A 27,684-nucleotide genomic window follows, 5' to 3' on the forward strand; every position below is an offset into this window, starting at 1 on the left:
TTAAAATCTAAGCCCATGATAACTCCTTCCACATATTCTTTATCTGCAGAAGTCGACACAGTGAAGACAAAAACAAAAAAAAGAGTAAAAAGTCTTCTTTTATTCCCAGTTGAGAAAAAGGGAAGAATTAAATGTAAATTTAATTAGCAGCATTTCCATTAAGATCCATTTAATAACTTCAAAAGCCTTAGACATGCTGAAATATTTCAAATGAAAGCAAATCATCAGCATCTTTTTCTCTTGTCTTTCTGGCAGTTACTATTTCAAATCCAAGAGAAACTTTATAACAGCTTCATAACGTTTCTCATTTCTGTTTCATCTGACCCGGAAATGCTTCAACAAGTCCCGTTAAATATCATGAATACTCCTCCAAAGAGCTCAAATTATTGTTTTTTTTTTGTTATTTGAAACTTTATTATTTAAAACTTTGAAATGTAGTCGTGTTAAAATGAATTTACAGGGCTCAAGTTAATAACATTATAATGACCCGCTGGGTGGATGCGGTATTAAAAGACTCTGGGACAGCTCATTATACGGTCTCGGTTAAATACTGCCTAAGAAATATAAACAGTAACACATCAACACAATCTTGGCTTCGGGCGATCATGGAAACAAGATAAACGAGACTTAAACCGTGCTTGCCGGGTTGCGCTTGTTTTGTCTGCAGGTTTTGTCATGTTTGGTAAATGTTTCAACGTGTTGGTTGTTATATTTTTGCATATTAACTGCATGTGAGGCAGATATTGTAAAATCAATGAGTAATCATAATTAATAATATCAATCAAAAATAATCATATTATGATTTCTGCCATATCCGAGCAACCTCATAGTCACTGTTTCACACTATTTTCCTGACGTTGTGTCAGTGTTATATATACACTCAGGCACTGCTTGTAGCGTGGATGTTCTTTCATAAACTATTATGGTAAAATGTTTTTTAAACCACCAGTTTGTGGCCAAACTAGTGGAGGAGCCGAGGGAGAAGGTCATAGAGAATAAAAACAAACAAAACCCGCCAACCGAGGGGCCGATAACTCACTTTTACACCCGATTGTTTTTCTTTTGTTTTTTTGACTGTCCCTGGGCAGAGCGACCAGGGATCGTGACAAGCCACTGGCCCAGAATGTCGACCTCTGGTTTTAGTTTGTGTTACTTCAAGAATCCTCAGCCTTGTCTGTAAATACCTCTGTCGGACCATTTTGTACATTTGAATTCAGTTTGATGGTTTCTCTTTAATCTTGTAAATGGAAATAGATAACTGAAGTTGCTTTTACACCTTTGAAATAAAATTAGATTTAATTTTCAGCTTTTTTGGAGAAGGGTCTTGGTGTTGTTGGGGAAAAACGAGACTTGATGTCTGAAGAAGATTTAGTGACACTGATCATCATCAGGTGTGTGACTGACACTGACAGTTATTCAGTACCAAACATCAAGCCTGCTGCGATGCAGACGCCGCCTCAGATTAATTGTAGTCAGAATTTGTTTCCATATGGACGTCACTAGATGGACCGGTGTAATAACTCAGCAGAACAGCAATCTGTGCACCGCCTCAACCATATCCAGGTCATTTGGCGGGCATGATAATAATAGTAGGGGGGAAAGGGCACACATTGGTAGTCTGAGCCATGGTTGTCATGGCGACAGACCTACCTAGGGCAGTTTTTCATTATTCAGAGCTCACTTTAAAGTATGATTTCAGTAAGAATAAGAGGAAGTAGTTGTAGTAGTAACGTCAGAAATAGACTCAATGTTTCTGTCTATCCACATTAGTGTCCGGATTTTGTTTTTAATTGTAATCTTTAACATTGAATTCTTCAGTTTGTGCTCCAGTCTAATCTATTTCCTGTTTACACCCCACACGTCTGTTGTGGTCCTGTAATCCTGCTGCAGTGACCCTCTGTTGATGTTTCCCCTCTCCTCTGTGATCAGCTCACGCATGCTTTTGTTCAGTTTGTTGTCCACGTCTTTTGTTTATTTAAATAGATTTTTTAAAACCTCAAAAACCGAATTGAAGCTCCTTCACAGTCGAGTGACTTCATATCGAAAATAATGTTGCAGTGTTTGCTTTGGTGCCTGGTGTCTCTGCTGCTTCTTGATTTATTGTTTCCATCTTCTTCACGTCACAGACTTCATCATGCTTTTGTATTTTTTATTTACCAATGGACTTGAACTTGTCGAGGTGAGCTGTGAGCAGAACTGGACTCAGCGGTGCATTTCTTCTTGTATGGTTGGTGAAGCTTTTGATGAATGGATACATTATTTTATTTATCATGGAAAAAAGAGTGAAGTCAAAACTCTCTCTGGGCTTATTGTTCTGAGCTCTGTGTTCATACGACACAGGACGGAACTTCCTTCAGCTTGTTTATGTTTCACATGTTTGACCTGCTACCACGTAGAGGAAGAAAACAGGCCACGCCCACTCAGAGACACAAAATGTATGGAGAACCAACAAACTTTCCAAAGTGAAAAAAACATGTTATTTGGTATAAAATACTTTTAAAGAAAGTACTGAGTCATCTTTGACCAGTCGTGGAAATGAATGTGGAAGACTAAGGGAGGCTTGGAGGTTGGGGGAGGAGGGGAGGCTGAAGTGACAGCTTTGATTTGGTCTGGGTGACTGGTGCTGAAGTGTAACACCTACTGGACATCGACTCTGAAAGATTCATATTACTGTTTAAACTTCCAAGTCAGACTGGGACATTTTATTCCTTGTATTTTTTGTACGTGTTTTGTGCCTCCTCTGCATAAAAAACTTCAGTTGAACTTGCTGTTGAGTGCATTTTATCCTTTGTTCTTTTTAGACTTTGCCTAGGCTCTGTCTAAAATTAGGCCAGCACAATTAATTGACTCCACTACTTCAAAAAGCAAAGATAAGAAGAAGTCCTGACCTTTGAAGTCGGCTAAAGTGGAGATGGAGTTGTTTTCTCTTTTCATTTCACTGCAGGGGTGTGAGCTAATTGGTTTAACAAGGTGATCTGTTTATTTGTAAGGCCTAATTCTGCCTCCCAACATACACACATGAACACCCACATCCCCCTCTTGTTTAGATGCAAATGTACAGGTATACATTGTGTCCTACAGACAATGTTAGCATTCATGAAGCACCTCATAGACCCCCCTCATGGGAGTACCTCCCCTCCTCCTCCTCCTCTTATTTTAAATCCAGAACACATCTCAGTGCTGCGCTCCCCGTCCCCTCTGCCTGCAGCTATTGCAGCTTTTACTTCCTTAACCTTCTTTTTTTTTTCCAGGCTAGCTTCTCTGAGCTGACTGCTTCTTCTCAGCAGGTTACCCTCGGTTACACTGAATCACACCTGGGAACTGCCCGGTTTGAGCAAGGTCCTATCAGCCAATAGCAGGATGGAGCACATCGGGGTTAAGTGCTTGACTGAAGGACACCCTAACAGTGGGTAATGAGGGGGAGCAGCAGGGTCCTGATGATGCATCATTGTGCTCTTTATTACCAGAGAGCATACGCTTATCTCTGAAACAGACCAGTCGCAAATTAATGGGGAAAAAAAATATCAAGATGAAAGACAAAGACGTTCTTCTTCTTTCTTTTCACTCTCCAGTGGATTTCAGTCAGTGTGAAACCTGCTGAATGTTAATGTCAGTTTTTGTTGACATGTTTCATTGTTTTCATGCTAATTGAGCAAAAAAAAAAGCATTTCCATTATTTTTTCAACTTATTTGCATTTACAGTTTCATTCTGATCACGATCTGTTTTCTATTCTAATCTTGTATTTAGATCTCTTCAGAAATGCCAGATTCTTCAAGAGAACTTGAAACAGTCATAGTTTACATGCACAGTTAAGTTGAGCCACAGTTACAGCTCGTTTAAGATAGACATGGACTACTGTTCTTGTCTCAGTAAACAGTACGCACTTTATTTATAGGCAGCATTTGTCAGACTCTGCTACAGTGGGTGGAAATATACTCTTTCAGCTATTACTATTGGGCCTTATAAGATAAGATAAACCTTTATTTATCCCACAACGGGGAAATTTACAGTGTTACAGCAGCCAAGAGCAAAGATTGCAAACAAAAAGTGAACACAGTACAATTTAAATAAAAAAAGAAAAATTAAGAATATACAAAAAAAATAGATAGATACCACAATATAGATTAAAAAAATATATGTTTTACTGATTACATCAAATACTGCCATCAACTGACAAACAAGTTGGCAGCAGCAAACCAGATGTGTTTCCAACAGTGAAAACATTGTGGTTGAGACCATCATTTAGATATTTTCTTGGCTTTCTTCTGTCCATTTATGCTGTAAGACTTCAGTGTCAAAGCCCAATGTGGGATCTCTGGAGAAAACGATGAATGTCTCCGGTGTATATGCAAGAGTGCATCGATTCCCAGCAGCATGATCGAGGTGTGTTAGTCTAGCTTCAAGACATTCGACTTAATTTGAGCCTGGACATGTTTAATATTATGTAAAACTGTTTAATGCTTCTTTCTCAAGTAGCATCACAAATCTTAAGTAACAAAACTTAAGGCATCCTAATAAAACGTGGTTGAGTGGGCACAACACATGTTACATGGTCCTCAATGTTATAAACACCTGGTGTCCACCTTTGTTGTGTGGCCTTTTATTTAATTTAAATATTTGAATCAGGAGAAGAAGATTTTCTTTCGGTGAAGCAGCGACTTGTTTCTGTCTCCCTGTCTGTGTGCTTTCCCACTCTTGTTGAATCGATGCTGATGGTGCAGAAAGGAAGCACAAAAAGTGGATACAAATTTATTATATAAACGAGAGCAAACCCCCGATGTTCTGATTTGAACATTTAATGTAGCACAACATCCTGTCAGCCCACATTGAAGCACGGTAAACAGAGAAGAGTTCACAGGTTTTATTCATTTGTATCAACATCAGCAAGCCGGAAATAAAAATCAGGAGCATCTCAAGCTGGACGTTCCAGGGAACCACCTGGTGTAGATTCTTGCTTAACAGTGCGTTTTCATTTTTGCACTTTTTTGCTCCTATTTGGGAAAAAACTAAATCTGAACTTTCAGCACTGTCAGAAAAGTGCAGCAGTCACAAGTTTTCTGCTTCAAATAATGAGAAGAGGGCAGCCGGTGGTGTAATGAGGGGTTCCTGCAGTCGGACAGACGACGCATGCTGTGTGGAAACCAAAACTTTACTAAGGGGGCCAACAGGCAGCAAGGAATAGAGGAGTAAGCTCCTTAAATGAAATCTAACAAAGCTCCCACTCCTTCAATCTGCCCTCCATATAAATCATTCTGTGTGTACGGGCCGCTGCATGATGCTGATGTGAGTGGTTACATGGTGTAGTGGCAATTTCTTCTTGTGTGTCATATAAAAATTGTCACTTGTGTCATAGGAGCCAACCTGTTCGTTCCTGATGCGTGTCCACTTAAATATACTCACAGATCCGTTGTTTCACTTGATTTCTTATTTTATTCGTAATTCCACTTGTTTCCAGAACAGATCCAAAATGAATATATCAAAACTCAAAACAAAAGGTCCCGATCAAAAAACATTTGCTGCGTGGCTCCTAAACCTCCACCACAGTCCACAAACAAAAAAACGATCTACCTGTTACCTCACCACCTGTGCATCGCACCCAAATTAATTAACTCGGCTACACCCATAACACAAAATACCTGCTGAAATATGCCCAAATAAATCCATTATTCACCATAAAGGTTTCCATGTCAAATCAAGTACTTCCCATAAATTAATACTTATTTCTAACAACACAAAAATATTCTCTAACACAAACTTAAATCCTACTTCTGAAACTAAAGTTACCATGATTAAAATGGCCTCTACATCTACAATCTGATGAACTTTGATCAGGTTACTGATAGAAGACATTACCAGCAGGCCTGTTTTGAGCATTTACAGAAACTGAATCGTGACAATCTCAGGACGCTTTTCAAATAGAGCAGGTCTACACTGTACTCCTCTCTTTCAGGCCTGGAGTGCATTCAGTCCACTTTCTTCAGAGAATTTCATTCCTCTTAACATATTAATATATTTCCCCATCATTCTTTGATTCCTGGTCCCTGTCTCTCACGTCTGCACGCCGTGTCCTGAGGCACTCCACTCTTTCCTTTACCCCCCCCCCACACTCAGTTATCCTTCTTCTTTCCTCTTTGAATTCGAATCAGTCTCTTTAACTGCGCTCTTCTTCTCATCGTTGTCATGCTCTGTAAATGCCAAATCAATTTTGAGTCGACTGTGCAAATTGATTTTAACCAGCTGTGTGACAATTAACCAGCTGTGCGACAATTAAAGGATCCCCCCCCCCCCCCATCACCCCCCTCCTCTTGTTCCTTGACATTAAGCCCCCCTTCTTACATGTTGTGTTTTTTTATTGCTCCTCAGGTAATCAAGAAGTTGCTTCTAGCAGGTGTTGTCTCCATGATTGTGTTTATGATCTGCTGTTAATGGTTGAAAAACACACACCTCTTGTTTTGAGACTTCCCATGAGACTCAGTCTGGCTTTTCTATTAAAGATTTCTCCAGAAAAGAGCGTATTGATCCGCGGCTACGTGGCATTTCAGTGAATCAGAGAGAGCACAGCACTAACAAGACAGCGGGGAGAATCGGACCGGACAGGTAATCAGAGATACCCATCAAATGTAGCTCGTGTGCTGTGTGTGCTCAGACTGAGGGAGCAAGAACGATGTCAATAAAGTTCTGAGTTTATAGAAAATATAGCCTCAGTCGCATCTTCTCTTCTGTTTATGCACAGCTAGCTTTATCAAAAACACTTCCCTAATCCTTTACTAATACAGACACAAAAAACCCGTCAGCCTGATTTACTGTTGATTCAATCGTCTCAACAGTAGATGGTAATCAGCTAATTGGAAGACATTTATCAATGCCAGAGAATCACGTTTTGTGAGTCCTCCCGTGTGAAGTGATTTTTATTTTGGTGAGTGAGACATATCTGATGTAAAGATTTAAAGTAGTTCACTTGTTTCTGATGTTGTATTGACAGTTAGGTGTAAAGAGCGATGGATAAATATCCTGCACAGTGTGAAATAACTTACACAACTTAGTAAATAATTAATTACACACAGTAAGGTAGAGTACATATACCACAGAAACACTGACGCTCTGGAGACGTTCAGAGACACTTGTGGTTGTTGCCTGTATAGACACGAGATGGTCTATGTGTTAGTGGAGAAGTGATGTTCAGTTTACAGGTGTTATTCTGGTGATTATGATGTTTATAAAAAGACACTAGATAGATTCAGTGTGATCACAAAATATGTTACAAATTGTATTAAACCCAGAAAAAGCAAATGCCTTGCTTTCCGTTGTTGTGTCTTCTGTGGTTTTAGTCATGACGTAACATTTAAAGCATCAGTTTGGTTCTGTGGTAGTGATTTTTATTTTCACGTTTCATGGCCTCCTTTGAGGTGGCCTGTGTCTGATGATCAGGTGTACAGTTGGTGATGATTCCTCTCCCTGCATGTCTTCATTAATCTTACTCTGTTTTATGTGTTACAAGTGTGACCTTTAGAGGAGAGGACAGTCAACTCCTCTCCAGGTTCTCCAATGAATTATTTAACCAGTCGCACTTAACAGGTAACAGGGTCACTGTCAGGATAAACTCTCTCTCGCTCTCTCTCTCTCTCTCTCTCTCTCTCGCTCTCGCTCTCGCTGTCTCCCTCTCTCTCTCTGTGTCTCTCTCTCTCTGTTTGTCTCTCTCTCTGTCTCTCTGTCTCTCTCTCTCTCTGTTTCTCTCTCTCTGTCTCTCTCTCTCTCTTTCTCTCTCTCTGTCCCTCTCTCTCTCTCTCTCTCTCTTTCTCTCTCTCTCTCGTCCCTAAATGATCTCCTCTGTCTCTCTCTCTCTCTCTCTCTCTTTCTCTCTCTCTCTCTCTCTCTCTCTCTCTCTCTCTCTCTCGTCCCTAAATGATCTCCTCTGTCTCTCTCTGGTTCTCTCTCTCTGTCTCTCTCTCTCTCTCTCTCTCTCTCTCTCTCTCTCTCTCATCCCTAAATGATCTCCTCTGTCTCTCTCTGGTTCTCTCTCTCTGTCTCTCTCTCTCTCTTTCTCTCTCTCTCTCGTCCCTAAATGATCTCCTCTGTCTCTCTCTCTCTCTCTCTATCTTTCTCTCTCTCTCTCTCTCTCGCTCTCTCTCTCTCTCGTCCCTAAATGATCTCCTCTGTCTCTCTCTCTATCTTTCTCTCTCTCTGTCCCTCTCTCTCTCTCTCTCTTTCTCTCTCTCTCTCGTCCCTAAATGATCTCCTCTGTCTCTCTCTCTCTATCTTTCTCTCTCTCTGTCCCTCTCTCTCTCTCTCTCTCTTTCTCTCTCTCTCTCGTCCCTAAATGATGTCCTCTGTCTCTCTCTCTCTCTCTCTCTCCCCTTCTCTCTCTCTGTCCCCCCCTCTCTCTCTGTCCCCCTCTCTCTCTCTCTCTCTGTCCCTCTCTCTCTCTCTCTCTTTCTTGTCCCTAAATGATCTCCTCCGTCTCTCTCACTTGTCTCTCTGCCCACCGCTCGTCTTCCTCCTCTGGTCTCTGAAGAGTAAAACATCCTTTACTGAATAGATGAACCTCTTCTGGCTGCTGAGCTTGAGGGAACTTATTGACTGCAGCGTCATGAGCCGGTGTAATCAGTGTGTCCCAGGACAGACCGGAGACAGAATCAAATCACCACTTCTGAAATGAGCCTTCACTGCTGACTGATGGACGACTGTTGTGTGAGCAGCAGGTTTCTGGATCGTCTTCAATGTGAACGTAATCTCTGTTTATATTTTATTATGGTGATCTTAACAACAGAAGAAACTCTGAAGATGCAGAAGAATGATTCACATGATCAGACGTGTTACACACTCACAAAAGGATTCAGTTATGAAAATGAATCTCAGCAGTGTTTGAGTTTAAGAATCAATTATTCAGGATATTTGAATATTTCAGAATAAAGCGTCCCGTGGTCTTTAACGACCTTTTAGGGGGAATATAATCTTTTCAACAGAAGACAAATACATGGCTCCAAAGTCAGTCCAAATATTTAAAAACGTTTTTTAAAACAAACTCTGGCAGATGATGCAGAAATAATGAAAGAGAAAATGTGTAGTTGTTTTAAATTGGTGTAATTAAGTCTTATTGTCCATGTTGATTAATTCAGCTGCAGATGAAAACAAGCTCTGACTGCATGACCACAAAGCTAGGAATTAAAATAATGATGTGTTGCTAAATGAAAGCATCTGACAAGGCATTGAAGACCTTCAGTAGCTTCTGCAGACGTCATAACGGAGACATGATTGAAGTGTGCTCATGGAGGTTTTGCAGGTTTGTCCTCTTCTTACTACAGCAGATATCGACATGTGGGTATTGTGAGTGCATTACATCGAGATGAAGTGTGGACCTGTAGATATGATGCATCGCTTGGCGTGTGTAATCTTTGTTATTGACCCATCATTAATACTCCATCGTCTGATTTAAACACATTGTGCCTCTGCTGTCCAATGGTTGTCCAGCGTTTGATTTATCATCTCAGAGTTGCATCAATTCCACTTACCTGCCAACTGGCCCTTCACTCGTCCAAGAAGGAAACAGATTACTGAAAGAGAGAGAGAGAGAGTAAACGCGTAGATGTACACAGATGAATTTGAACAAACACACACAGCTGTATGTTGTGTACGGTCGGGCGTGGCTTGAGAATCAGCATTTATGTTTCCCATCAAATAAAATGACAGATCATTTTAGAGCATGTGAAGGGCAGAGACCCTCCGGCCCTCCTGCTCTCTCATAACTTCCTCAATGATTCAGGTCATTCATTTTCTCAGTTTTATATCTTTAAAGATCTTTTCCCCATCTCGTCCTATCGCTTCCCGCTCCTGCCTCGCCCTTTCCTGCTGATTTATACCAAGTCCTGGATAGTTGATCTTTATTCAGCGGGCCTCCAGGCAAGGCTGATAACACCAAGGTCTTTAATCAATTCTGTCCAGTCCTCCTGCCCTGCCTTGCCCCCCGAAAACACCCCTTCTCTCTCTCTCTCTCTCTCTCTCTCTCTCTGTCTCTCTCTCTCTGTCTCGCCCTGAAGATACTTTCTGTTTGTGTTTTCTTTGTGCACTGAATCACAAGCAGCTCTAGAAGACATATCTGGTTAAATTACTGAAGAAATAGCTGCAGTTCACAACTGCAGGCAGAGATCCCCCGCGGCTGCAGAGTGGACGGGCTGGATAGATGTGAATGGCACCCTCGATGTAACAGGGTCGATCAGCCGTGAAAGTGTTTCTGGTGGAGTTTGCAACTGGGGAAAACAAGTACATACCCCAAATGAGGAGTGTGTCTTCTGTTTCTTGAGACAAACTGCCTCTTTTGTAGGGTATATAAATTCTACTTTTTGATTCAGGAAGTTGGCCTCAGGCGTCTGATTGGTTGGATTTTGATGTCTGGCTCCTCAAAGTGTGGTATTTTATCTCCTCTGTGCATGCACGTCGTGAGTGTTTGGAACTGTTTAGCTTCACAAAGTTCAAAGTCATTGATATTTGTTTTAGTCTGAGTAGTTCTTAGGAATCCAAAGGGACTTTTTTCATCATGATTAAAAACATAATTCAAAATGTTTACTCCAGATTAGGTGGGAACATAAACCAGTGTGGATCAGCCTCTTGTTTTGTTTTGATCTGGTTAGACAAAGCTGTCCAAATACTTTTTCCTCAGTGTGGTAGACATGCAACGACTATTCTGTTTAAATATGTAAGAGAAATTGTCTTTATATGTGAAGCTAATAGCCCCAAATGCAGATCTGTGTCTGTCCTATTGTTTATGGGGAGAAGGCAGACTCAGAGGGCAGAACAAACACCTAGCTGTGGGAGTGTCACCCACCTGGGGGAGGGGCTACTGCCCTTTGTGATGTCATGAAGGGAAAATCTCCAAACGGCCTGTTTGAGAACACATTTTCTGAAAAGTGGAGCAGGCAAAAGACGGAGAGGATGGAGTTTTCTCATGATTGAGGGGTTTGTAGACAGACTAGAGACACATTTTAGTGTTAGAAAAAACATGGTGAAGTGGATTTTGCATAATATGTGACCTTTAACTCCTAAAATCATTCAGCAACTGAAACCTAGCAGTCCAAATCCTCTTGAAGTGATGTGAAAGCCCTGCTGCAAACAGTGCTCATTGATCAGATTTCTGAAACTGGTCTTGTACTGGAGGTTGGCGGTGTGGAGCTACAGATCTCTTCAGTTTGGACACAATGGGGACGAAAAGAGGCACTGCTTTCATCGCCACACAACATCTCACAGCTCTCACCCAAACTCATCAATAGTTAGTCTCTGCCATGGGGAGCTGTTGTTCTCCTCTCTGAGCTCCTCCGTCCTCAGCTCTTGAAACCACAGCACAGATTTGCCACTATTGATCAGAAAACACTCAGCTTCCAGCCGGCTGTTTTGATTGATTTTCGAGGCCAAGGCCAGAGTGTTTTTCACCTCCCGCTTCATTTCTCTGACCAGCTGGGTGGGAAATCTCCAAAGTTTTCCTGGTCGAAATCAGCAGTCCTACAAAGTCTATAAAGATTGTTTTTGTCAACAATACACTCTGCACTACATGCATTCATTTTTTATAGTATGGGTAGCTAAATGTTGAATTGTTTTAGTCATCTTGGTCAAGTAAAAGCTTCTGATTTGAATGAACAAATTCATGATTTTCTTTTTCTCATGTGTCAAACCTTCCCCCCCCCATGATGCTGATTTCTGCATGTTTCAGACTTGCATAATTAGTCACAGAAGTAAACACTGAATTTGAGCCTAAATAATTAGTTTTTTTGCACATGCTCATTGGCTTCATTTTTCATCAGCAGAGGTTTCCCTCTTAGTGCCGATGATGATGTCATTAAAAGTAGACAAAAAGAAGTCATCTCATATTTTGTCTGACACTCTATTGAGGAACCTGAGTATCCAAACAGATGAGTCAAAAGTCTGCTGGATGAAATGCAGCTGAGTTGAAAGTGAATCATTTTTCTGATGCTCTTCAAAGAAAGGAAAGAAAGAGGAGATATAACTTGTGGATGAATTTGTAAGGCAGTCTGGGATTTATATCAACATCCCATTTGTCAGAAAAACAATTGTCTTGACATCCAGGCTCTGCATTCCCATAAATAAAAAACAACAGGACACTCCATCATTTGACAGCTCTCAAGATTTCAGAGTTTTAAATGGTTCGCTGTGAAAAGTACACAATTTATCACAGCCTGGGATCAGATGGTGTCTAGAGATCATATGTGATATCAAGCCTTTTCTTTTATTACTTGAATGTTTTTATAATTTGTATGCATATAGGATTTATAGGATGTTTTCTCTTAATTGTATCTTTCATGTTAAAGCGATGTGACACTTTCAGCTGAGGGCCTGAACGTGTAAAGCCTGTTTGTTTTCCTCCCTTGTTCCTGATTGCAGTCCTATTTTTGTGCAGGGAGTGACGTACTGTGGAGAAAGCTCTGCCAGCACTCTGACCATGGCTAACGTCCCCTGGCATCAGGAAGTGGTCGCCTTCGTCCAGCAGCTGGCCGACATGTTGCCTCAGTATGAGATCGCCTGCGAACACGAGCACTCCAACTGTTTGCTCATCGCACACACAAAGGTAAGGAACGAGACGGTCAATCACGGCTCTACCGGGCGGGACGTGAGATAAATATCAAACCTGAACATTCATCGTGGTGTCCTCGGAGCAGAAGTGCTTCTTGGCATCCAGCGTGAGTTTATTAAATTAGCATTACTCTTTGGCGCCTCACATTAAAACAGCAGCACAAAAAGTAGAAGACTGAAATAATGAAGAATTAATCAACCATTTCCTGCCAACGTCTATGGTTGATTCTCCTTTTTTTAATGAAGTAGGGTAAGGGACACAGATTAATCACTCTGTAGACTGACTTTACTTTTTTATTTTTACGTTTATGTGGCGTAACAACATCCTGGGTCTCTTAAAGATACAGCCTGATGGCTACTGGTGTGTTTGCATGTAAGAAATCTAATTAATGAGCTTTATCACTGGACCCAGAAAGATGACACTTCATTAACACCCCATCATACATAATAAAGAATAATGTGTACCTGCTGATCCTCCATGCATCTCTTATTCTGCACAAGGTCTTTAAGACACACACACACACACACACACACACACACACACACACACACACCCTTTATCTACATTTTCTTTCAGAAACTCAGTACAAGTATCTGGTTCTGAAACCGGCCTTAACGGTAGTCTCCTGTCTGCCTTCTATTCAAAAGTAGGAATCCCATCAAAGTGGTTTCTTCTGTTTCTCCCGCCCCTCAAAGGATCAGTCAGCGGTAGGCTGTGCTCAGCCAACTGTCCCTCAATAATTAATGAATGATGATTAATTACTGTGTTGGCTCCTTCTGACCGAGTTAAAATTTAAGACAGCCAGCTTGGCACCCACACCGCTCCATCATACACACACTCATACACACATAGAGACTAAACACACTCAGTCTCACATACACATTAACTAAGAGCTGGGTATGTTTTCACAGATAATGTAAGCACCCTAACTCATTACACCCAGTACACCTTCAGTTTTATTTACAGGCCGTTGTGTTCAGGGGACTGCTGCAGATGTCTTTACCTTTGTGCTGACTGTTTCTGGTCATTTAATGAATTACTCAACAGGAGCGCAAGAAGGAACATGACGCATGATCATCTTTTCATCTGCAATACGCAGAATAGTTACTATTCTGAAAAAAGTATGCTACCTTAATGGAGCCAGTGTTTCCTATAACCCCTCTGGAATTCAAGATGAAGGACTTTTCAAACAGGACGTGTGCTGCATTTAAATCTGCAGGTGTCTTATGATGACAGACATCTGGTACAGAGGGGAAACTGTCTGAGAAATCTGGATCTGAAGTGTCTTTAAAAGTTTATTTTTGGGCTTTATTTAGAGATTGGACTGTGGATAGCGTCAGAAATCAGGGAGAGAGAGAGAGAGTAGGGAATGACATGTTGGAAAGGAGCCACAGGTCGGATTCAAACCCAGGCAGCCCACTTGGAGGACTCCAGCCTTTGTACTAACCAATAGGTAACCGGCGCCCCCCCTGGATCTGAATGATCATTTTGCTATAATGTAACCATTTAAAATGGAGTAGATTTTATCCAACAAAGAAGTGAACATTTGATCCGGTGTTCAGTGTAGATTTAAAGATATAAATAATAGAAAACTGTCTGAGGCTGATTTAAAACATAAATCTAAACCTTTGTAAGCTGGAAGTACAGCAGCACATAAGAAGAACCAATCATGTGAAATATATTTAAATATTACATCGCATGGCTTGAGACCTGAAGGCACACTTGATTTAATGTGCACTTTATAGAAAGATTATACCGTTAACGGGGAGAACATTTTTGAGCCCTGCTGAGAGCTGGACCTCTTTGAGGGTCCACAGGATCATCATGCCTTTATGTTTAAATACTGGCTTTTAATGGAGTATCAGAACTGTCTGATACAGAAGCATGGTCCATGCAAACGCTGTAAACATTTTAGCATGCTAACCTGAATGTGAAGTATGACCTTGAGCTTCTAGCTTTACAGGCCTGTTAAAACAAGATGAAAAGATTTCTGTTGTATATAATAAAGTGTGTCTCTGGTCTCTGCAGATAAACGTATGAATATTATCATCTCTGTTAAAGCATTCTCAGTGAAGATGCCTGAAACAAAAAGGTGCTAAAAGCAAGCTGTTCTCTTCATGCCTTCCTTTTTCTTTCACACCAGGACACAATCAATATTATACTGCATTGATTTCCACCGTCCTCTTTCCTTCACTCCTTCTCGCTCGTCTCATGTCTGTCATTTTCTCACTAACCAGAATGCAAAGCGATGCCCGTTTGTGCAACACATTTAGACACCTTCATTAGTTTGCACGTCCTCGCCTACAACTCTCAGAACTTCTTACACATACTCACATTCACAAACATCCTCTTCACCTCTTTCCACTTCCTGCTTTTAGCCTCACAGCTTGCTGTATTATCTGCCTGTTCACTAATAACGCTGACTGAGCCACCGTGACAAACAGGAGCGGCATTTTGCACGCACTGCATCTGACGAGGCTTCGGGAGGAAACAGAGGAAAGGGCTGTCAGTGTGAAGACGCACACACTGTGTCTCTGATTACGCATTTGTGCACACTGTGTGTTGGTCTGTGTAGTTGTATCTGTCAATGGAGCTGTTGCTTTGGTGTGAATGTAGTCGTGTTTTTATTTTGTGCTGAGTGTGACAAAAGAAGTCACAGAGTTTTCCAAAGATTTGAATGAAAACTGAAACTGGAGCATTGGGAGAGAAAAATGCATAAACTGACACAAAAGAGAAAAAAAGTGACCTTAGCTTTTGTTCATCCTGAATGTCTTACTCTTCATTTGTGTGCACTCATCAATAATCGAGTAGCGTTTTTGGAGAGCGGAGGCTTTTTTTAAGGTTCCTCCTGTGAGCACAGAGTGTGATGTTTTTCTGTTAAGTGTCCTCTGCGTCCTGAATGTCTCCGTGCCGCTCAGGCTCAGCGGGAAAAAAAGGGGTCCAGAATATGAAGTCGTCCAAGTCTAAATGTTCACTTATATAACAGCAGAGTTTGAAAACACCACGGGAAAGCATCTCTCTCTCTCTCTCTGTGTGTGTGTGTGTGTGTGTGTGTGTGTGTGTGTGTGTGTGTGACTGCTTCTGCTCGGTCCTCAGATGTTCTGGTTCCACTTGGATGAGATCACTGTTTGATGTAGTTCTTTAAAAGACATCAGAGCTGTGTATATATGTGATCCCGCTTTAGCAGCGAGTAGCGATAGATCCTCCCTGCTTTGACATGTCATCATCATTAGTTCCTTTTCCAGCCCTGTTGATGGACATTTCTCTCTTCTTCTGCATCTCTGTCACACCTTGTTCTTCGTTCTCTGCCAACTTTCTCGCTCTTTCATCTCCTATCTCTCTTTTTCCCTCTTATTCTCCATCTCATATCAGCCCTTTTCTTCAGTGCAGATTAATCATAAAACCTTCATGAGATGAGCTCCTGACAGACGTGTTGACTTACTAATTAGTCCTCTCAGTAAACCTTTTTGTGTTTCTCTTTCAAGTCCAAGAGATGTCTTCAATTTGATGCAGTCAAATGTCTTAAAAGATACATCAGCGATTCTTCCTCAGCCTCCAGCCGGGCTGCTGTACGTGGTATAGACTGAAGGCTTCCAGATGAAATGTTGAACAAAGCAGAGCCTCAGCAGTCAGACTCTGAAGGGAAGATTGAAGCCGTTAGAAGAGCTTCACCCAACAAGCTGCCAAACCACCTACAGTTAGGATCGGCACTTCAGCAACAAACAGACAGACATCTAAAGTATTATCAACAAGTGAGAGCTGACACAGTGAACAGCTTGAATATGATTGTGTCTGCAGCTTTAATATTTCATGATGTTTTGTTTTAGTTCAAACCTGTGACTATTGAGGCTAAGAAGCTTCTTTTAACATCACTCTGCTGACGACTTTTTGAGTTTTTGAAAACAGCTCTTTCCTCTTCGTCATGTGGGAGAGACTGTAGCTGTCAGAGAGTCTCATCACGGCTCCATGACTTACTGTATGTGAAGAAGGGTGTCCGCCTTTCTGTACAGCGTTGTTTCTGACAAATATTTAGATATTTTAGATAATATTATTAGATAAGAGAAACAATCTGCAGAGTCCCTCTGCACCTTTAAGAAAAAGCTAAAGACCCAGCTCTTTCATGAACACCTACTAACTTAATGATGATGGTCTCCATATTATTGATGATGATGATGGTTGTGACGATGGTTTTTGTTTGATAATGATGACTTATAAGATGGTTTCTATACTGATTAGAGCTCTCAAGAACTGCCCTCAATGTTGTGCTTTGCCTCTGGTCACTTCCTGTCAGTACCTGTGTGTCCAATCAGACTCAAAGCTGATCGTTTGCTCTTACTCACATTGTTCCCTTTTTTCTAGATCCTTGCTTGTGTTGTTCTTACTCTCTGACGTACGCCGCTTTGGATAAAAGAGTCTGCTAAGTGAATTGTAGAATATTAATTGGTTGCAATGCAGACAACATCATCCTACGATAAGATGCACAGGCTGGTGAGGCATTTTAAACTACAGATAGATGATGTTTTTACATAAACTGTTTCGCTGTGTTTTAAATGCCACACCACCTGTGCACTCGTCATAGAGCCGTTCATTTAAAGTCGTTATTATTTTCTCTAAAGAACGCAAGGGAAATGTAATCTTCTGATATCCGGACTGTGGTGAATAAAAGGATGCAGTTCAACTCATCATACACTGATATTAGATATGATGGTCTTTCATCACCTTTCTGTGAATGTGTGGCTGCACAGCTCATTGGCATGTGCTCATACATGATGTACCTCCTGCGGCGCTCGGTGATGAAGCCGTCCTCAGCGTCCGCCGTCATCTACAGCAAAGACGCCTTTACAAAAACAACAGGCCGTCTTGTTCTCGCCCCGAGCACACGGCTCCGCTCCGCTTTGTTGCTTGGAGACTGAAATTGTTTGCAGAGATGCTGGCTGAACAAATATCTTCCCTTCTCATTACCAGAAACATTAACTCCCAGTAGGCGCTGCTTTCATATATATTTTCTCAGGCCTCATTAGCAATGCAGCGGGCAGCTCTCCTTTAATGGCTGAGGCAGGCACAAAGCATTTAAAGGCTCAAGTGCTTAATGCTGCAGCTCCCTCAGTGGGACGTCATATCCAGCAGCAAAGTCTTTGCACTTGGCAAATAAATGTTAGTCCTTCACAAGTACATTTCAGGCCATTTTGAGTTGCTGTTCTTTTCTAAGTAAGTCTGTGCAGTATTTTTAACTCTTCGCCCTCCCTTTGTGGGAGTCGGACTGACAGACGTAGAAGCAGTCTGTTTCAATTCTGGGAATTTAAGGAAAGGACGCCTGAGTGGACACATGGGGGTCTGCTCAAAGTAGTCCTTAACCTGAAAGAGCTTTTAAATACTAAATGCTGAGCACTAAAGCTCCACGTTGGTCCCCAGTGACGACTTAGCACAATTTTACATCCAGTAAAAGCTTATCAGAAACCTCCATGCAAAAACCCACAAATGTGTTTAAGTCATCAGGGGCCGTTTGAAAGATCAAACTTTGCTGCCTGCTGCCATAAACAGCTCTAAACTGCATGTGTTATAAGAAACATAGTCCACTCTGCTTCCCCCTGTCCTCCCAGCCCTCCACAGACGACACGGGATACATGGTTCTGTATCAGCTGGAGTGCACTGTTGCATGCTGGGAAAGTAGAAGGTCACACTCTTCACCTCCTGAGCTTGGATTGGGGAAAACAGGAACAGGATTAGAGAGGCACAATGATGTTTTCTTCTTCTTTGTCGAACACTGAAGCTGTTCTCCCTCTCTCCAACGGTTCGATTTCCTCTCTCACGAGTAAACACAAACACTCGCTCTCCTCGCACTCCTCGCTCTCCTTCTGTCCATTTATTCCCCTCTTTTTTTTGTCTGTCTTTTATAAGACGGATGGTGAATTGCGTGAAGGAGTCGGAGGCAGTGATTGATAAAAGAAGAGATGTAAGGAGAAAGGAGTGGGTAGAGAATCCACAACTGTCAAAATAATAATGATTAAAAAAAGCTAACAAGAGGAGGCAGATGTGGAGCAAGAGGCTCAATAATCACCGTTAGTCTGATGCCTTAACATTTCTCATCTTTAATGAGCTTCATTACAGTTTTAGAGGTTTCATTTTTCCATCATGTTACTGTATGATTTTGAAAGTAGCATTCCCTCAGTGCTCCGTCTGCACCCGCCTCCTCGCCCCTGTGCTCCCTCTAAAGCCACGCCCCCTCACATACATGCACAAGCGCCGATTGGTCCAGAAGCGGACCTCAGCTCATGCTTTGAGTGTGGACTCGTGCACGCATGGGGTAGAGAACGAGCAGGGAGACAGGGAGGCGTCTGATTGGTTCATCAGATTGGTGCCTCGTGGCAGACATTGGTTGAAGTTTTTACAGGCTTACAAACTTCTACAGATTTTCTTCATTCTTTTTTCATGAGTTTTTAATTTCTGTCAGGACCTAAAGACAATTTACACCAAAATCTTAAAAAGTGGATCTGGAGAAAGTTACCTTTAAGCCTTTAAGGGTGTGTTTGTGTTTTTTCTCCACAATGTGCACAGGTTGAAAACATCGTTTATGACCATGGTAACATGTGGATCTGTTTCAAATATTTGAGATCAAATTTTCTTAGTGCCCTTTTTCAAAGTTAGAGCTCCTGTTGGGAACGTTTGATTTGTGTTGAGTTTGTCGCCCCTGGTGGAAATAGTTGTACCTGTAATCTTTTTTTGATCTTGTCCTGTAAATGTGTAAGTTGAGTTTTTGACTGAACATCGCATCCTGCTTTCTTGTAACACTTTCTTGACAACGTTCTTGTCACATATATCACTCAGGAAGAATTTTTAAAGTGAAAAAGCCAACAAAGGCTTCCTGATCCCTTTGTGTGCTGTAAATCTCTTTGTCTGACACCGACACGGCTGCAGCGTTTACAGACTACAGAATAACTCTATAGAAACAGTCTTTATGCTGATGGTCTCATGTGCTTTAGCAGCTCATATAGAGGCTTCAGTATTCATTTCAGTCTGATTCACAAGCATCTAAAAACTCCTCACAAGGACTTTAAATGATTATCTAAAGAGGAATGTTGCTGATATTGTTTCTACTCTGTCTGGGTTACAAATATACCATGACAACATGTGCACTTGTTTCCTCCCCTCTCTGTTTAACTTGATGTATTTAGTGTTCTGTAAAAAGTACGAGCTATTACATCCGTTTCTAAGATGCTCTGAACATTGTAAATGGTTGTCCCAATAGGTCGCTGCTGGGGGGTGTTATGGATGAGAATAAATGAGGTAGTGTTTTTTGGCTGACTCGGATGTTCGGCCGTGTTTAATCAAGTATGCAGTTGAAGCAATGCAGTGGAGCGCTGCCGAGACGTCGGCTGGTAAGACTACAATAGATCCAGATTATTAAGGTACGTCTGGTCCTGGCAGTCGTGCAGATCGATATTCCACACACTGTGGAAATTAGAGCTTAATTGACTAATAACAAAATTCCCTTTTAATGTGTTCCAGGTATCGTCACAGAAGTCTTAAAACAGTTAATGGCTTTAAGAGGCGGGAGGGTTTCCACATATAAATCCATGAACACTGTATAACCTCGGCTGTCTCCTTATGTGTGCTTTCAGTTCAAGGTGGACGGCGAGTGGTGGACGTGGATCGACTACGAGCGCTTCCAGGAGCTGGTCCGCGTCCACGAGGAGAGTGAAGGGCAGGAGAGCTTCTCTGCGTTGGACTACATGGCTAAGACTCCCAGCTGGGCTCTTTTTGGAGCCCGCGAGCAAGGTTTTGACCCGGCGGACACACGCTTTCAACGACGCAACAAAACCAAAGACATCTCAGGATGCTGATAGATGAGAGGGAGATGAGAGGAGGTAGGATGAACTGAGTGATCTCTATAGCAGACATACATGTAAGGGAATTAGGGGTTAAATTGATGATTTTCAAATCTACTGTCCACAGCCGCGCTCTTTTCTCTTCTGAACTCTGCCCCGCTCTTTTTTTTCTTTCTCTCTAAAATCAGACTTTTTATTGGCTTGACCCCTGAGATCGTCCGAAACCAGAATCACTTCCTTCACTTTAATATATCGAGACATTCCCCCCTAACATCGACTTTAAGTGTTCTTTTACTTCCTAATCTAAACGCACATAATTCTTTTTATTTCTGTTCTTTTTTTGTTTTTAATGAGGTTATTATTATGAGTGTCTTTGTTTTTGATATTTTCTACCATCTGTCAGCACTTGGGGAGGTCAACACTGAAATAGTCTGACCTGGCTGTGACGTCATCTCCAGCCTCGTTTCGGATGTTTTTTTCATAATCCGCAGCACAGCTCAGGGCGTGGTCAGCCTGGATGAATACACTTCTTTTATCCAGACACCTCTGCTCTTCCTCCCACATTAAGACAACAGGTGTATTTACATGTGGAGAGAGAGAGAAGAGCATCGAGGAGAGGATCAAGCTTCTTGTCGCTCTCTTTGTTTGAGTTTTTTCAGTCCAAAGTCCGTCTGAATGGTAGAACAACTACAACAACTCTTTACAATGACAAACTTCAACATCAGAAATACGTGACTTGTCTGAGTGACCTGATACTGAAGGAATAGTCTCTGGGGAAAGAAAACATCAGTAGTGCTGATTTAATACAATAAGTTAACAAACTTAATCTCATAAATCAATGTTGTGCACTGCAGTTAAATTGCAGTTTTCATCTGTAAAAAAAAAAAAGTGCAATCCCCGTTTTCAGACTATATCTGGTCTGAAACCACTTTGTTAATCCTCCTCACCGCTCTAAATGAAATATAAAAAAAGACTTGCACAAACTGCTGATGTCCATCACTGAGAGTTTGAACCCAAATGCACAAATTCAGCCTTCACTCAGGATGAAAGGACCGGACTGAGGACTATGAAGAGACACAGCATGGGGGGAGGGGGTGTAGTTTCATATCAGTCGAGCCCGAGTGAGCCTCTTTGAGCATGGCAGCATGAAGCCTAAGTTACTGATTGTTTTTTATGACGCTGTGATTCGTTTTAAGTTCTTTGATTTGTAAATTCTGATGTAAATGTTTACGTCCATTTTGATTGGTTCTGTATGGTCTCCCTGCTGGAAGAAACCGAATGTGTTTAAATACATCTACAGAATAAATGTATTTGGGATATTCAGCTTTGGCATTTGTGAATTTCATTTGCAGCACACACACACACACACACACACACACACATACACACACACACAAAATATTTTTCTGCTAACAAAGTGGGGAGCTGACATTTCAAGACTACTATAATTGTGGCGAGAGCTTTTCCGGGGTGCACTTAGAGGCCAACAGAAGAGCCCTTCTTGAACAAAGATGGAGGAAAAGGTGAAGTACTTGCGTGCAGTGAAACAAAGAAGGGGTAGTAATCTGTAAAAACCAAGCATGTGTACAGATGCAAACTGTTAAATAGGGATACTTGCTGACACTGTTTTTCAGTGATAACAAAATGGCACAAGTTGACAACACCCTCCTCAGGGGGAGTAAGATGCAGAGGACGATGGCGGCCTGGTGTGACGTCAACAACTTCTGTAAAGACAGAGTCATTTAGCAGAAAGTTTAGTGTGTGTGAATAATGCTGAAAAGTTGATGAGTAAAGCACAACAAACATAAATCTATATCATGTAAGAAAAGGAAAAAAACCTGCCCCGAGACAGTGAGTATGAATAAAGACTGTACTGCTCCAGAGAGCCAGGTTACAGGTCGTAGAGGTGTTTCCTCATCTTGTGTCTTTTATTGGAACTGAATCCACCTTTTAGAGTTTGAGGTGTCATTTCAATCAGCTGAGATCTAGTTATTGTTTCACCCTGAACTGAGTCACACTTATATTTCCATAAGTCCTCTCCAGCACCTTCATAAGTATCAAGAACACATTTTGTGTCCCTCTGAGGTAAAAACAACAAGCTTTACATTTACTCATAAATCATTCTAATGCATATGATGAGCTCTGTAAGTGTGCATCATGTGATCAACATGTGAGTACAGTGAGGTAGTCGCTGATTTGAATGTGGTTGTAAAGAGAGGATTTATTCCAAAGCTGCCTGACTGCGATGTATCCCACCTTTGACCTTTCCATCCTACTCTAGCACTGAAGAAAATTGTATTTCCAGGGGAGTCTCCTCACATCCTGTTATCCTGAGTGCAAGACCTGCTGTGCTGCTGATACATGTGGAGAGGTCCAGTACAACACACACCTGTATGAGAGGGGAAACAAAAAGAAAGGATGAGTTTCCGCTACAGCACATCGAGTACAGGGCTGATTAACACCGCCTTTTTTAGTTTGTCTTTTAATTTAAACAGCACGTACACAACACAAACATGTACGAGCTCAATGGAGTGTCTTTATTGTTCATGTGATGAGGGAGAGGAGAGGTGTTAATGGAGGAAAATTGCAGGAGTTCTTTTTAAAGTGTGTCAGTCCATTCACAGCAGAATAAAGATAAAAAATGAAGGATTCAAAATGATGTTTGACCCATGACTCTGACACCTGCACTCAAATGTGTTTGATGATTTGCGGTGTGGACTGGTTCATTGAGGGTTTGACCTTTATGACTAAAATCATAAAGGGGTTGATGATCTCTTTGAAATGTTTTGATCAATTCACTTTTGTCTGATGCATGGAAGTTAACAGTGGAAGATATTACTTACAGGCTAAGAAACAGAGAAGATGAATTCATGTTTTACTGGAGTAAATGGATAAAGGAAACAAAGTGGAATAATAACAGGTATGTAAATTAAACTAAATTAATTGCTCCATTCTATTTATGGTTTTATTTTTATTATTAGTAATATTATTTATTTTCTTTTTTCTTCTAAATCTTAATTTAATTATCTTTTTTATCTTTTTCCCTTTTCTTCAGATTTTTATTTATTTTTATTTTATTTCATGTATATATTCTTGTATGTTATAATAAAAAATGTATATATAAAAAACAAACACTTTTTGATGTCCCTGAAGTACATTGTCCCTTTCACCTTGTCAGAGGAGGTTCATAGATTAACAATCTGTTTTGTAAATCGCTTTTTAATCATCTCAAAAACGAATTGACTTAAGGAAACATTCTGCCAGTCCTGAATATAAAGTTAAACCCAGAGAAGAAGAACCGCCAAATAGTATGACATCATCGTGCCATGGCATCAGCACTCTATGACACTAATTCTCTGTTTTTGTCACATACAGTTCATCACACTGTTCCACAATGTGACTGTGTCGTCCAAACGTTTTCCAGGGTGCTCACCACACACATGCAAAAATGAAATGTTGACATCATAAATGATCATTTAGTTTTTTTTTATCCTCCAGCGCTCGTCTGTCTTCACCAAAGAGACGAGTAATTGATAATGGAGAGTGAGTGAAACAGGAAGGATGACTTTGGAATTGTTATTGATCAGAACGAGCGCACATGCTCTGTAGGAGGGCTGAGCGAGGATCAGATAGAGGAGGACGTCTGATTCTGTTGTTTTCATTCTCAAACACACACACAATGCTTAAGGTTGTTTTTTTATAGATATGTTATAAATTACCTCATCTCAAAAGCTGGATCCTAACCATCTTTATAAGCACCCAGCTAAGCATATGTGAACACACACACACTGACTTGGCTGTGCCCACACAATAACAGATGGACACTTAAATGGCCTCGGTTCATCCAAAAAGCTTTGTACTGTTGTTCCTCCGCCGGGTGAGGTGCATTGTAAAGTGCCATTTGAAAGCAGGCAGACGATACAAAGGAGAATTATTTTTGGCAAGAAGTGAAAGTTTTTATTTGGAAGTGTTTTTCAGTGAAGTCTGGAGTCCAATGTCCGTCTCTGGAGACCTCCAAATGAAAGCAAAAATAAACCCCCTCGTTTTTCATTCTGACAAGATATTCATTAAAAGTTTGCCAACAAAGTAAGCCTCGTATCCTCTCGGGGTTGATGTGTTTGCAGAGCACAGGTCAGCCTGGTGACTCGTTGTTAAAACAGCAGGGTGTCCACGCTCACAAACAGTCACTGGCCTTGTAGACACGGTTGAAAAATAGGTATAGTTGGTGACTTTTCTCCTCCTTTAGTCCCAGAGGCTCTCATCCATCCTGAAGCTGCTGGGTTGTGTGTACAAGCTCAGAGTCAGCCTGTCGTGTCCACACTGTAAACAGCCGTCGTGCGGGTCCATGTTTCATGCTGCCTGTCATCATCCACTCAGCACTCGAGCTCAGAGATAGGATCAAATTCTTCTTGTAACCCAGCAGCGAAGACTTAAATCAAAGTAAGAAATGGAAATGAACAAGAGCCTTCTCCGAGCTCCTGTGAGGAACATTCAAGTTTGGGTAGTTGTTAGTTTTGGCGCCCCCTGTGGACAAAGCGTTACCTTTATCTCTTTACGGACTTGGTTGTATACTTATGTAGAGTTCTTTAACATATCATCCTACTTTCTTTTGAAGTCAAACATATCGCTCTCTTTGCTCTGTCGACAAAAGAAGCCGTATTTTGCAGCGTGCAGTCAATAACTTGACACCGCTGCAGCAGTTTAAATTTAAAATAACTGTAGGAAAAACAGTCTGTAGGCATTATGGTCTGGTATGATTCTTTTTAGTTCATATTGGCATCAGTATTGAATTCAGTCCATTTTCATAACCAGCTAAAAATGCTCAGAGCTGAAATGATGATTTATTTAACGCCTTTAAGAGGAGAAAGAAAGACACAAAGATGTACACAACATAACAGTCACAGAAGACAGACACGCCCTTTAAAGTAAATGAACTAAATCAACCCTGTGTCTCTTGTTGAATAACCATTATATTTTTTTTTACGGCAGGCTGCTTCATAGAGTTTCTCAAGAGGTTTGTTCGGTGTTGATAACGTGCTAAAAACTCCAGAATTCTGTGAAAGTGATAATGTATCTTGCAGATGGCGGGTAAATGTGTCGGAGGATGTTATCTGAGTGGGAATCTGTGAGAGATGGGGGCGAAAAAGTCGATACGCCTGAGTGGAGAGAGTTCAGACTGTTCTGCACCAGCACGAGCTCAAACCATTACTCAATGTCCCGTCTTCCCATCAGCCTCTGTATGTGTGTGTGTGTGTGTGCATGCATGTACCTTTTGTCACTGTATTTATGTGTGTCCTTGTTGCGACAGATGTTGGGAACATCTGGGCTCAAATTAGCCGTCCATTCCTCGGCTCATCCTGTCTGCGTCCATGTGTAACTCGGCAGCCCTCCAGTGTTTTGTGATGTCTCCATAACCTGCTGCTGGATATGATCAGCCATGTCTTTATAGGGACACTGTGTTCAAATGACTGGCTGCTATTTATTACTGAAATCAAATTCAACATCTACAGCACTGTCCATGAGATTTAATTGTGACGACTACTGTGTCAGCAACAGTTTCTGCTTCAAAGGACTTTCTATAAGAGAACAGGCATACTGAGAATATAATCAAATAGTGAGTGTTCAGCTGACTGTAGCATGTGTTTGTGTGTTTATGTTGCTCCATGCAGTTTGATCTGCAGTGAACTCTGGTGAATTCATCCCTGCACATGTGTTCAGAAGCCCGTGTGTGTTTCTATCTGTAGGCTAAAAGGCCTTAAAAAGAGGCTCGATGTTCCGGCCGCTCTCCTGTGCATTCATCTCTGTTCCTGAGCGTTCAGATCCCCGTGTAACTGTGTGCCGCTTTGTCTCCGTCTCTCTGAGCACGGATGCACTCAGACGTGCAGACTGAGCTGGTCGGCTCTCTGACAAACATACAGATTTGAGACGAGTGTGAGCCAAATGTTAAGCTGCCTTCTGCAAAAGAGGAAGAGCTTAAAGACGACATCCACACCCAGAGACGAACCAGAGGACATCATACTGCTTTATACACCAATCTGTGGCACATGTTTAAGTTGAGCCAAACAAGGAAATCTGGATGCAGTATTTTCCACCCTGTGCAGCTATTTAATTCAAGACCTTGTGTTTATTGGCCTCTTTAGATTATTTAGTACATTCCCTTAAAGAGCCTCTACAATATCATATTGTTTCATGTTATAGTACTACATTATATCCCCTTTCCCAATAATATGGAAATAACTGATGCTATAAAGCATCATTATGTCGCAGTGTTTTTCATAGCGACGATGTGTCAGTGATGATCTGAGTCTTTCTGCTCCAGCTGTGTCGATGCTTGATGTGATTCCTGGACTACGTTGTCGTTTCTCACACATCATTTGTAGCACAAGTGGAGCTCAGATTTGATACAAGCCAGAAATGTAAATGTTCTAACAACAGACAAACACACCTGACCTCCTGGGCTGCTGTACTTCACCTTTAATCATTTGACTCTCTCATTCTGTCGCTTGAGTTCATTACTGAAAACACATCCGCCTCCAAGCTGACATTTGCCCTTCAAGTGTTTGTCTGCGGCATCGTTTTTCTGCCTGTGTGTGAGGCAGGTGCTGTGGGGAGCGACCTTGATTAGCTCACATGCTAATCCCCTCTTTAAACAAAGTGACTTAATTAACCAAATGACCGTCTAACGAAGGCATCACCTTGCATACTGATGCTTTGTTTTTGAAGGAGGATTTGCATGCTAATGGCGTAATGAATTTTTTCGCCTGACAACTGACTGGTGGTGAATCGCAGAGCGACGCAATGAATCATAGAAAATCTGTCTCAATAATGAGTGTTAAAATGCGTTTGGTGCAGAGCGATTAGAGGAGATATGTGCTAATTGCCTGCTGTGTGTCCTGCAGGATTCTTTCCTCGGGCTCGGCTGTCATATAGTCTGTTTCACAACTTAAACATTAAAGGAGGAAAGCAATTAAACCATCACTTTAAAGGTTAAAGTTTTTACTACATCCTGTGCTTTTAGATTACCAATTATTTAAGGATGATCACATTCCCCGTGCAGGTTTGAACATGACCTTAAAAAAGTTTAAAGTCACTGATATCCATGTGACTGCAGAAAAACTATCCTAACAATAATTACCTCCTAAAAGCAACATTTCCTCAGTGTGTTCGATGTTACCTTTGGGCTTTTGTTTTTGACATTTTGTGACATAATGTTTCTTTTAAAACTGTGTGACAACTCATCCTCACTCATCTGTTGCTTAAAAGATGACATCATCTTATCA

The 27,684-nt window shown here is 41.3% G+C and overlaps 1 protein-coding gene across 1 annotated transcript in view; it reads left to right on the forward strand.

Moving 5' to 3' along the window:
• Positions 1 to 21,727, forward strand: part of tyw1 (tRNA-yW synthesizing protein 1 homolog (S. cerevisiae)) — a 61,463-nt gene extending 39,736 nt beyond the window's left edge. Inside the window, exons 15-16 of the mRNA XM_065960488.1 lie at positions 12,405 to 12,572; positions 20,198 to 21,727. Coding sequence (XP_065816560.1) covers positions 12,405 to 12,572; positions 20,198 to 20,419 — 390 coding nt within the window. The 3' untranslated portion in view covers positions 20,420 to 21,727. The remainder of the gene's footprint in view (positions 1 to 12,404; positions 12,573 to 20,197) is intronic.
• The last annotated feature ends 5,957 nt before the right edge of the window (positions 21,728 to 27,684 follow it).

The sequence above is a fragment of the Labrus bergylta genome, chromosome 11 (genome assembly GCF_963930695.1).
Source record: "Labrus bergylta chromosome 11, fLabBer1.1, whole genome shotgun sequence".
Classification (NCBI taxonomy): domain Eukaryota; kingdom Metazoa; phylum Chordata; class Actinopteri; order Labriformes; family Labridae; genus Labrus; species Labrus bergylta.